Source organism: Lachancea lanzarotensis, scaffold LALA0S19, assembly GCF_000938715.1.
Source record: "Lachancea lanzarotensis genome assembly LALA0, scaffold LALA0S19, whole genome shotgun sequence".
Taxonomy (NCBI): Eukaryota; Fungi; Ascomycota; class Saccharomycetes; order Saccharomycetales; family Saccharomycetaceae; genus Lachancea; species Lachancea lanzarotensis.
In genome coordinates, this window is record NW_019212897.1 from 19,584 (window position 1) to 31,067 (window position 11,484).

At 46.9% G+C, this 11,484-nt stretch overlaps 4 protein-coding genes and 2 pseudogenes across 6 annotated transcripts; 4 read left to right on the forward strand and 2 right to left on the reverse strand.

Annotated features, from left to right (window-relative positions):
- Positions 1–884: 884 nt before the first annotated feature.
- Positions 885–2,012, forward strand: LALA0_S19e00210g (LALA0S19e00210g1_1; the record flags this gene model as incomplete). The annotated part of the gene is made up of 1 exon (XM_022772943.1): positions 885–2,012. One exon carries the CDS (start codon positions 885–887, stop codon positions 2,010–2,012), a length of 1,128 nt encoding a protein of 375 aa, XP_022631244.1.
- A 381-nt stretch (positions 2,013–2,393) lies between these two features.
- On the reverse strand, positions 2,394–3,542 carry LALA0_S19e00232g (LALA0S19e00232g1_1; the record flags this gene model as incomplete). Its single annotated transcript, XM_022773054.1, has 1 exon — positions 2,394–3,542. One exon carries the CDS (start codon positions 3,540–3,542, stop codon positions 2,394–2,396), a length of 1,149 nt encoding a protein of 382 aa, XP_022631245.1.
- Positions 3,543–4,938: 1,396 nt separating this feature from the next.
- Positions 4,939–5,199, forward strand: LALA0_S19e00254g (LALA0S19e00254g1_1; the record flags this gene model as incomplete). The annotated part of the gene is made up of 1 exon (XM_022773165.1): positions 4,939–5,199. The coding sequence occupies one exon, from the start codon at positions 4,939–4,941 to the stop codon at positions 5,197–5,199; it is 261 nt and encodes an 86-aa protein (XP_022631246.1).
- Positions 5,200–6,346: 1,147 nt separating this feature from the next.
- Positions 6,347–7,471, forward strand: LALA0_S19e00276g (annotated as a pseudogene). The gene is given in 3 exon segments: positions 6,347–6,826; positions 6,828–7,061; positions 7,061–7,471. Coding segments are annotated over 3 exon segments (1,125 nt in total).
- Positions 7,472–7,927: 456 nt separating this feature from the next.
- On the forward strand, positions 7,928–8,533 carry LALA0_S19e00298g (LALA0S19e00298g1_1; the record flags this gene model as incomplete). The annotated part of the gene is made up of 1 exon (XM_022773276.1): positions 7,928–8,533. The coding sequence occupies one exon, from the start codon at positions 7,928–7,930 to the stop codon at positions 8,531–8,533; it is 606 nt and encodes a 201-aa protein (XP_022631247.1).
- Positions 8,534–9,200: 667 nt separating this feature from the next.
- LALA0_S19e00320g lies at positions 9,201–11,483 on the reverse strand (annotated as a pseudogene). The gene has a single exon. A coding segment is annotated over exon 1 (2,283 nt).
- Position 11,484: the final 1 nt, after the last annotated feature.

The following is an 11,484-nucleotide window of genomic DNA, read 5'->3' on the forward strand; positions in this document are numbered from 1 at the left end:
AAAGCCTAGCGATTAGTTGTGAGTACAAAGGCTCAAAGAATCGTCAGAAATGAAACCTCCACGATCAATTGAGACTAAAGAGGGCTGAAAGTACTTTTCGGTTGTGAACTTTCTACGATCAATTGTGACTAAAGGGGACATAAACTTGTAATACTACTATTGCCTCAAATATTAATTGTGAACAAATAGGTTCAATACATTGTTCAGTATAACGAAGGTCAGCGATAACTTGTTTCTTCGTGCGTACGGTTATCTCTATGATATTCACAATTGGTCGCTGTGCACAATGGCTCAATTGTGCTGGTAGTTATCTCATCATCCACAACTCACCACTAACCCGCAATTGTTCAACATTCTGGAAGCTATCTTAAATTACGACTGATCCAACGCTCAGTGGCTCAACTGTGCTTACTGTGTCTGTATTCACAACTGATCATTAACGCTGTAAACTGTTCTGTTCTGTTCTGTTCTGTTCATAGCATTCTCAATACCTCGTTAGTACTTGTAACCCTCTCTACTCTTCACAACGGTACGATGATTTTCCCAGCTGTTGAATGTGCTTACGGGAGCTATTCAATTTACACTGTCTAGTGAATCGCGGTTCCCGGAATTGTTACGCACATTGCTAATCATAAAAACTCCGGTAGACCCTAGCAACCTTAATCACGAGGGCATCCTTTTTTGACCTTAAATTTCGAAGTAGATGAAGTGCCCGACGAGTCCTACTTGCACCAATCAGAATAGGTTCAGGAACCGATTCTGAAGTCCAATGCCCTTTCAAAGGATACCATAATTAGTCAGCTATTTCTTGTATATAAAGGTTGAGTGCTAGCCATAACTACATATGTCCATCTTCCCGCTTCCAACAGCACAAAACAGCAAACATGTCTGATATATTTGCCCCAGCACCAGAGCCTTCAACCGAGCTTGGAAGACTTCGTATACTGTCTAAAAATGCAGGTATAAGAGTTTCGCCACTTGTCCTTGGGGCAATGTCCATTGGAGATGCGTGGCAAGAAATGTTGGGCTCTATGGACAAACAGCGCTCTTTTGTGTTATTAGACGCATTCTACGAAGCCGGAGGTAACTTTGTCGATACTGCTAACAACTATCAAAACGAACAGTCTGAGCGATGGATAGGAGAATGGATGGCCTCCAGGAAAATTCGGGATCAGATTGTTGTGGCTACCAAATACACCACGGATTACAAGGCATATGAAATCGGCAAGAACAAAAGCGCAAATTTCAACGGAAACCACAAACGTAGCTTGCACCTGAGTGTTAGAGACTCTCTAGTCAAACTGCAGACAGACTGGATTGACATCTTGTATGTCCATTGGTGGGACCAAATGACATCTATCGAGGAAGTCATGGACAGTCTTCACATTCTGGTTCAGCAGGGTAAAGTGCTTTATCTTGGTGTGTCCGACACCCCGGCGTGGGTGGTCTCTGCGGCAAACACGTATGCGAGGGCTCATGGAAAAACCCCGTTCAGTGTATACCAAGGCAGGTGGAACGTGATGTTGAGGGACTTTGAACGTGAGATCATTCCCATGGCAAGGACATTTGGTATGGCCCTTGTGCCCTGGGATGTGTTGGGTGGCGGTCGGTTCCAAACCAAAAAGAGTTTGGAGGAAAAGAAGAAGAAGGGCGAACACGTACGTTCTTTTATTGGCCCGGCAGACCTAACTCCAGACGAGATCAAGATTAGTGAAGCTTTGGAGAAAGTGGCGAAAGAGCACAATACCGAATCCATCACTGCAATTGCACTGGCCTACGTAAGGTCCAAGACCAGTCGCGTTTACCCACTCGTAGGGGGGAGAAAAATTGAACATCTGAAGCAAAACATCGAAGCCTTAAGTATCAAGCTATCTCCAGACCAAATCCGTTTTCTGGAGAGCGTTGTTCCGTTTGATGTTGGTTTCCCAAGCTCCTTTATTGGTCCAGATCCCATTTCAACTGGAGAAACTGGATTTTTGACTGCTATGTCAACCCATCTTGCCTTTGACTAGTGTTAACTGATGTCTTTCTAGTCTGAGAAAGAACAACCTGACCGCCCATGTCCGTACAACGTTCGTAAAATTGATATCTTTAGTTATGTCCCTAAATGATGGTACGTACATTTGAAAATGATCTGCTAACAAGTAAATCCATACAATATGGTTCGCTTATTTGTACACACGGTTGTTGAACTTCATCAAGGCCTTTGTCTCAATTTTTTCGCAGGCCAATCCTGTCGAAATAAAACTCTCAATCGACCCCAATGCCCGCCATGAAAAACTGCAATCCACTTCACTTCTACAAAGGGTGCTAATACGCTATATATCGTTAATCATTATAGCCATCCATCGTCAATGGCAATAAATACCTGCATTTCCAGCCGATCACTGCGCTTAATAGTCGAAAGCGCGCTGCAAAATAGCAACAACCTCGTGCTTTTCGAAAAGGATAGGATTTGTTGCATGGCATGCATCTTTCATAGCGTGCTCGGCCAATGCCTCGAAGTCTGCCTTCTTGACACCCAATTCCTCCAAATTTCTTGGGATCTTTAGTGCTTTGCACATGTCCAACAACTTCTCAATCGTAGCATCGGCAGTGTGCGCTTTACAACCTAAATGAATGGCAATTTCAGCTAGTCTCCTTTCAGTGGCCTCGTCGGCTTTGTTGAAGTACTGAACGTGAGGCAGGAGCACGGCGTTGCACACCCCGTGAGGAAGATGGTAAAAACCACCAAGCTGATGGGCAAGGGCGTGGACGTAACCAAGAGAAGCGTTGTTGAAAGCCATACCGCCCAAATATTCGGCGTAGCACATGTCAGTACGTGCCTTCTTATCAGAGCCGTTCAGGAAAGCTTTCTCCAAACTTTCTTCAATCAAGTCAATTCCTTTCAACGCACAAGCATCGGTGATAGGATTGGAGGCCGTGGACACGTAGGCCTCGATACAGTGGGTCAAGGCGTCAAGTCCGGTGGCAGCAGTCAGGCTGGGTGGCAGACCGTACATAGTCGATGGATCATTGATGGCTACCGATGGGGTCACATGGTTATCGATAATTGCCATCTTTGTTCTCTTTGCCTCATTCGTGATTATAGTGAATCTCGTCATTTCTGATGCGGTCCCTGCAGTGGTGTTGATGGCGTACAGAGGTAGCCCGTTCTTCTTGGACTTGTTAACGCCCTCGTAGTCTTCGATAGATCCACCGTTGGTAGCAACTAGAGCGATCGCTTTAGCATTGTCATGGGCAGAACCGCCGCCGATTGAGACAACAACGTCTGAATTGTGCTCTCTTAGGACCTTCAATCCATCCGAGACGTTCTTCTCGTTAGGGTTGGGTTGAGTTTGGTCGTAAATAGCCACGTTAAGGCCCAGTTGTTCGAGGGTTTTCGATACGGTGCCAGAAAGACCAATCTTGGCAATACCTGGGTCTGTCACGATAAGAACGTTTTTGAAGTCCGCTTGACGGATTTGCTTGGCAGCCTCTTCGATGGCGCCCTCACCGAAGAGGGAAACGGGTGGAATGTAAAAGCCGCTAACAGAGGGCATTTTCGTTAATTTATAATTTGGTTCTGTGTGATGATTGGGAACTTTTTGAGTACACATCCATCTGAGTGAAGACTGTCGAAAAGCCGCTGTATAAATAGTCCCAAATATGCGTCCGGCTGTGTTCTTAGAAGCTAAAAAGAAAGTCGATCTCATCAGGCAGGAGACGAATATCACCAGTCAACACCACGAGAAATGGCAGACGGATAACACCATTTGTTATTCGAGGCACGCTGAAGCTTACTTTAAGCATTCACCATTAATAACCTCTGGGGTAAGTGGTTTTTTTATCTGGTTCACACCACAAAAGATTGCAGTTCACGAGACGTCGCGGCTCCGCGATGGTCCATCAGCTTCGTATACCTGACGAATCAACATCCGCTCAGGTCCAAAGCAGGGTGCTTTCTCATCCGGGCTGAAGATCGAAGAAAAATCTCAAAGAGTGGACAGTTGTTTATTAGAAAGGAAGTTAGTTAACAAAATTAAGTCCGAGATCAAAAACCTCAGCTGACTTGAAAAACCAAGAGCGCATGTTTTTGACAAACATTTACGCACAACATTTTGGATAGCAGCCTGGCAAGAGGGTCATTGTCACACCTATTGGTTTTCGGAGATGACAGGATGTCTTTTTTTTTTTTCGAAGGTGACAGAGTTTTTGAATTTTGATGACTCTTCGAGAAGGTGGCCAATGTTCGGTTTTTAGCAGTCTTGGATATTCACTAGATATAAGTGTTGTATGCATTGGTTGGTTGTATTCCAAAAATCTTCCATGACGATATGTTTAAACATTACACGAAATAGGTTGTTGCTCCTGTTTTCACGTTCTCATTATTTTCCTCACGCTTAGTCTGTATTGTTATTTCTCTGTCTTTACATTTCGTGTGACAACTGGAGCGTGTAGATAGAATGCTAACGCATGTCACCACAACACAGTCCATCATGAGTGATAGGCTCTTGGTACTTGAACTAAAAAACCAGTGTTTTAACTAGACTGCAACTTCAAAATTTCTTCCCCACACATGCCGCAAAACTTGCGGTTTAAGCCAGCTTTCTCAATTCATGTGTCACTGCTAAATCCTTACTGACACGTCACACTTGAGCTCACACCAACTTTTCACATCCTGTTCTTCATCTTTCGCTTTCAATCGCATCGCAGGCACTGCTGTGCCCTTATCCACTCGAGCCTCTACTTGAACCTCCGCTCGCTGAGTGGCTGTCATCGGGAGATCCTGTCACATGACTCCACCGATACTTTATCAGATGACTTTGGAGCCGTTAAGCATGTTATCTGCAGGACAAGCATCGCAGATAAGGACATCGAAAACACATAAAAAGCCAAGCACTCCAGAAATCGACGGATGCCAAGGACTAAGGAGATGCAGGGGCTCACCGCAGAACCATGGGTTTCAAAGAAAAATTTCAAAAGTTTAAATACTATATTTCGGGTTCCCCCGTCAAGGGCGAACATTACAAGGATCCGCCTAACGTGAAGGACCTTCCCCACATGACCGACGCCGATGGTCAATTGGTTGCTGTTTCTTCAGGAAAGCGTGAGCTGTCGCCAGTGTTGAGTGCTACCCTCAACATTCAGAACTCCCACAGAAGTGGGAAAGTGGATGAAAACACTGACACGATCGAGGGTGCAATGGCAAATGCATGATTAAGCAGATACTGGCGTGAACCGTGCAATTTCTATACTTCAGCCCGTAGCAGTCTGCGAACGTGCAGAGACCAGCACTAATTACCACCAGACGACACCATGCTCTGATATTTATGTCACTTTGAACGTATCGACTGTTCAGGGATCTTTCTGTATCACTTTCTACTTATTTGTCACTAATTATATCACTTTGTATCAATACGTCACCATATTTATTTTGCCCACCTTCTGGACCGTTTCTGGACCGTTTAATCAAACAATCTGACGCTACTTTAACGCTTGCCATTCCACTCTACATCCTGTGCCATTTTCAGCACATTTTCCCATACCGCTTGGCACCAATCTGACACCACTCCTTCAGTTGAATGGCTTCAACCCACATATAAGCAGTCGGTTATTTGAGATGCCAGGGGCAGGCGACTCTGCAAAAAAGTTTGGAACATTTTCTTTAGAGTTGGAGTTTCCGACAGAACCTGATTTGAGGTCGTTTGTGATCCATTTTGAGAGTTAGCCGGTTTTTTTGAATGCGCAGAAGTATCGACAATGTAATGCGTAAACTTCATATGTTTAGAGAAAAAGCACAAGATCATGCCAAGACCTCTGTGTATTCCATAGATAAAACTTACAGGGAATATGGAAGAAGCTACTTGAATTTTTTCTAGCGGCATCTGATTTCAACTATGGCTTTTTAATAACAATGCTTGATTCTCGCGACGACAAGCCCGTTTTAGCTTCTACACCAGCATCATGAATATTTGGCTGGGATGAAAATTGAATGGAATGTTATTTGTGTTGTTTGACTTCTGTGACGTTAACGTGCAGTTGGTATGTGCAGTCTTACTTCTTTCTATCTTGGTCTACTCTTTTGGTACGCATTTTCTGCCTCCAAGATCCGCAATAGAAATCGAATCAATAGTTTACGAGAGCCGGGCCACAACCCGCTCCGCACAGTGCTACGATCCGCTTGGGATCCACTTTCGTTTTTTGGGACCTCGATGTTGTGATCCAGATAGACTTACGAATCTCGGTCCATGGTCCCCGACATTTGCCGAGACTCAGTCAGTGGATCGGTCCATTACTGAGATTAGCTACCTGTGCATCGCTGGAGGAAAGCATACAGAGCAGCATCTTCAAATATCATCTTTCGATGAAAGACAGTGTCCTCCCTTAGTACTATCAACACACAAAAAGCTCACCCTTGTTTTCAGCGAATCCTCGAAAACGAGGATCCTTTTGCAAAATCTGGAATTTCAAACAAGTTGAATTCATAACATCCCAATGGTTGTCCATCACTCTGGCAGTTTTTATTGTTCTGGCACGCTTTGTTCCGAATTTTGCACGCCAAGGTGAACTCATCAAGGCTCAATGCACTATTGAATACGGCGCCGTTGCATTGGTCTTTCTATAGAATGGGTTGAACATGTCAACCAAAAGTTCATTCCTCAGTCTTTCCAATTGGCGTGCACATTTCGTGGTACTGGTCATGACTTTTCTTCTCACAAGTTCGATTCTTTTTGGGTTCTGCTGTGCGATCCAAATCTCGGAAGACTCCAAGGTCGATGAGCGGCCGCTATTAGGGTTGATCTTGACTGCAGCGACCCTGTTGGAAATTTTTTGGCTGGGTTTGTCAAATGTACCTCATCACATCGCTGTTTGCATTTGGAAACCCATTCAACGGCTCCAGCGTGCGTATGGTGTATGCCAGCGTCATGAAGCAGATCGGATTGTCTGTCTTCGTACCACTATGCGTCGGTCAAGTGGCTCGAAATGTGCTTCCCACCCAGGTGTCGTGGACCCTTAAAACGTTCCGTATGAACAAGATTGGCAGCATTTTCCTGCTGCTGGTGATGTTCAGCTCTTTTTCCACGACTTTTTATCAGCACGCATTCACCAGCGTGTCCCACGTCTCCATGTATTTATCGTTTTGTTCAACATCGGGATTTACCTGTTCTTCAGTGTTTTATGCTTCGTCTGTGCCCAACCTTGGTCTATCCTCAAAATGTTCCCCGATGAGCCCAACGAACACTCTTCGAAGATGTACGTGTACGGGTACCGCGTGCTAATACCTTTTTATTACAACAAGAAAGATACCATTGCGATTTTCTTTTGTGGACCTGCGAAAACGGCAGCTCTGGGTGTTTCCCTGGTCTCATCCCAATACGGCAGTGACTTCCCACAGTTGGGGAAGCTTCTTGTTCCTTAAGTGCTATACCAAAGTGAGCAAGTTGTAACTGCGAAACTTCTGGTTCCACTCGTGAGGAGATGGGCACAGCCGATGAAGACGAAGTTAGATCGGCCATCGAAAAGGACTTGGAGCAGGCGTCATCGGGTAAGGGCGACGCAACTGATAGCTCCGAAGTATCTCCAATTGCACAAGAAAACGACGTACAGAAATAAGGTGGGGGACAATAAATGTACAAGGGTCTTACGAGTTATGTATAAACGCACTTGAGACTTGGCGGCGAGCTCAAGATGTATGTAATTTGATAAAAGCCAATGAATAATAGAACTGGGAGAAAACTTCAAATATCAGTCAATGCTACACGACTCCTTCCTCAATCCGTCTTTTATTTTATCATTTCACATATTGTCAGCCAGATCTTCACTCAGAAATTAGAATTTGACGCCAACGCTGCTAATATTGCACACACCATATAAAAAGCTGACATCACATTGTCTACATGGCCTCCCCGACTTTTTGTTAGTGTCTCCTTAAATACCTCGACCCATGTCAAAAACGCTATTGTACACATTTGCTGAAGGGCAACTGGGAAGGTGCATGTTGGTTGTTGATGAGTACAGTAACAATCTAGTTTATGTCAACTCTGGTAACGATAACCAACTGATTCAAGTTGTAAAAAACCTCATTAAACGACAATCACAAAATTCCAAGATCTCCTACGTATTGCGTGAAGATTTAGACAATGAATTGGTCGAGTTGTCTGTAATCATTGCCAATTTGCTCGATGGTAAAAGAACAGCACCTATAAAATACGAATACCTCTATGGTACCGATTTTCAAAGGAAGGTATGGGATGAATTATACAAAATTCCTTGGGGCTGTACAACTACATATCACCGGTTGGCTAGGCAAATAGGGTCTCCGAATTCATATCGTGCTGTCGCCAACGCTTGTGGAGCAAATCCGCTGCTGATGGTTATTCCCTGTCATCGAGTCTTGAGTTCCAATGGCACCCTTGGAGGCTTCAAAGGTGGGGTTCAAATGAAGCGGCAATTACTCGCAGCGGAAAAGTGCTTCAAGAGCAGTGAGCGTTCTAATGCGGTGCGGTTTTCCCCACTTGGAAACGGTAGTGAGTATCCAAATATCTGCTAATCCAGGTGCCGTGTGTCATCTGTCAAAATTTCACCCCCACTAAAAGGTTTCTAGTTTGCTATTTTGTTATGAAAGTCTATCACGTCAGTCTAAGCTGGCGATACCACATTTCTGAGCTGTTCAATCAGCGCATAGGTTTTGTTAACTTCGCTTGTTTCGGGACAAGATTCTTGGCTCTACTAAAGTTTGTGTGTAAGGGGACAAATCTGATGTAAAGAGCATTGAATTGGAACTCAGCAAGGTTGCGTACATTAGCTAAATACATAGGTACGCCATTCGTGAACCAAGGTAAGAAATTTACCAAATCTGTTGCGTTCGAGAGACGAAGCATTCATAAAGTCTAACGGTAGAATACAAAGCGTTTGAGAAATGTACAAAGACCACAGACGAAGAGCGCTGAACTATGTTCAGGTCAGCAGGGAACGTCCTTACACTGCGACCACATTTTGTCACTTTAGTCAAAAATGTCGTTTTTTGGTGATGATTCAAGTGCCGATTCCAGAGTGCGGACGCCTGTGTCAAGAGCCCCAGACATTCTGAAGACATTGCTTTCTGAAGTTGAAAACTATCAATCAGGGGAAATATAAGAGAGTACTGCTCCACTAAAATTTAATAAACATAAAATTTATCATATGTATACACTTGGTATAGGGTATCTAAGTTGAAATTACAAAAGGGCCAAAGGTAGGGCCAAGAGCAAGCCTGCTCTGAGAACGTTTGCCGAGCCTTCGTAAGTTGAGACCGATTGTGCAACGGGAGATGCACTTGAGGAACCTTGAGGAGTCGAAGGGCTGGAAGCAGCCACGGCACTGGTTGAGACTGGTGTGGTAGCAGCTGAAGCTGGGCCTGAAACACCTGGGGCGGACGCAGAAGCAGAAGCACCTGGGGCGGAAGCACCTGGAGCAGAGGCAGAAGCAGAAGTACCTGGAGCAGAAGCACCTGGAGCAGAAGCAGAAGCAGAAGCACCTGGGGCGGAGGCACCTGGGGCGGAAGCGGAAGCACCTGGGGCAGAAGCACCTGGAGCAGAAGCGGAAGCACCTGGGGCGGAAGCAGAAGAGACAAACGCGGCATCGACAGAGGAATCGGTTGCACTTGGACTGGATCCAGTACTCGTTGCACTGACTAGGTCAGAGAGTGGACAGGTTGTAGTATAAGAAGTCACAACACCCGACTCGGTGACAGTGACAACAGATTCAGTGAAACGGGTAGACTGAGCAGCTACACTGGCTTCGTTATTCGCTGGAGATGCTGTCCCGTAAATGGTGGTGAATGTGGATGGTTTTCCAGACTCAGTGACGGTCGCAAGCCCCTCAGAGTAAGGTGCAGTAGTAACACTGGCCTCGACTTCACTTAGTGGACATGTCGTAGTGTAAATAGTTTCGACACCAGAAGACGTAACAGTCACGACACTTTCAGTGTAGACAGTAGAGATAGGCTTAACTTGACCACAGCTGACAGATCCAGACACAATAGAGGCTGGGTACGTGGTTCCAGAGACGGTCCTAGCAGAAATCGTAGAAGCAGGCATTGAGACGCAGCTGCTTTCCGAAGCCGCAGCAAGCGTGGTAAAGCTAGATGGAGCGGAGCTAGATGGAGCGGAGTTCGATGGAACACCGCTAGATGGAGCAGAGCTAGATGGGACACCGCTAGATGGAGCAGAGCTAGATGGGACACCGCTAGATGGAGCAGAGCTAGATGGAACACCGCTAGATGGAGCGGAGCTAGATGGAACACCGCTAGATGGAGCGGAGCTAGATGGAGCGGAGCTGGATGGAGCGGAGCTAGATGGAGCAGAGCTGGATGGAGCTGAGCTCGATGGACCGCAGTTGGTGGTGCCTGGAACAGTGGTGCCTGGGTAAGTAGTGCCAGAGACAGTCGATCCCGAGATAGTAGTGCCTGGGACAGTCACGCAAGATGAGGCTGGAGCAGAGCTGGATGGAGCAGAGCTGGATGGAGCTGAGCTCGATGGAGCTGAGCTTGGGGCCACAGAGCTGGATGGAGCGGAGCTCGATGGAGCGGAGCTCGATGGAGCGGAGCTCGATGGAGCGGAGCTCGATGGAGCGGAGCTGGATGGGGCAGAGCTGGATGGGGCAGAGCTCGATGGGGCAGAGCTCGATGGAGCTGAGCTCGATGGGGCAGAGCTCGATGGAGCTGAGCTTGGGGCCACAGAGCTGGATGGAGCAGAGCTCGATGGAGCAGAGCTGGATGGAGCAGAGCTGGATGGAGCAGAGCTCGATGGAGCAGAGCTAGATGGAGCAGAGCTCGATGGAGCAGAGCTCGATGGAGCAGAGCTCGATGGAGCAGAGCTAGATGGAGCAGAGCTTAGTGATACAGAACCAGATGACCTAGTGGTTGGAGACATTGTGCTGTTCCCGTACGACACAGAGTTTGAAGAGAAGCTCGATGAAGCAGAGGAGATCGAAGCAGAGCTCGATGGACCGCAGTTGGTGGTGCCTGGAACAGTGGTGCCTGGGTAAGTAGTACCAGAGACAGTCGATCCCAAGATAGTAGTGCCTGGGACAGTCACGCAAGATGAGGCTGGAGCGGAGCTGGATGGAGCGGAGCTGGATGGAGCGGAGCTGGATGGAGCGGAGCTGGATGGAGCGGAGTTGGATGGAGCGGAGCTAGATGGGGCAGAGCTCGATGGAGCGGAGCTAGATGGGGCAGAGCTCGATGGAGCTGAGCTTGGGGCCACAGAGCTGGATGGAGCAGAGCTGGATGGAGCAGAGCTCGATGGAACAGAGCTGGATGGAGCTGAGCTGGATGGAGCGGAGCTGGATGGAGCTGAGCTGGATGGAGCGGAGCTGGATGGAGCAGAGCTGGATGGAGCGGAGCTCGATGGAGCAGAGCTGGATGGAGCGGAGCTCGATGGAGCAGAGCTGGATGGAGCGGAGCTCGATGGACCGCAGTTGGTGGTGCCTGGAACAGTGGTGCCTGGGTAAGTAGTGCCA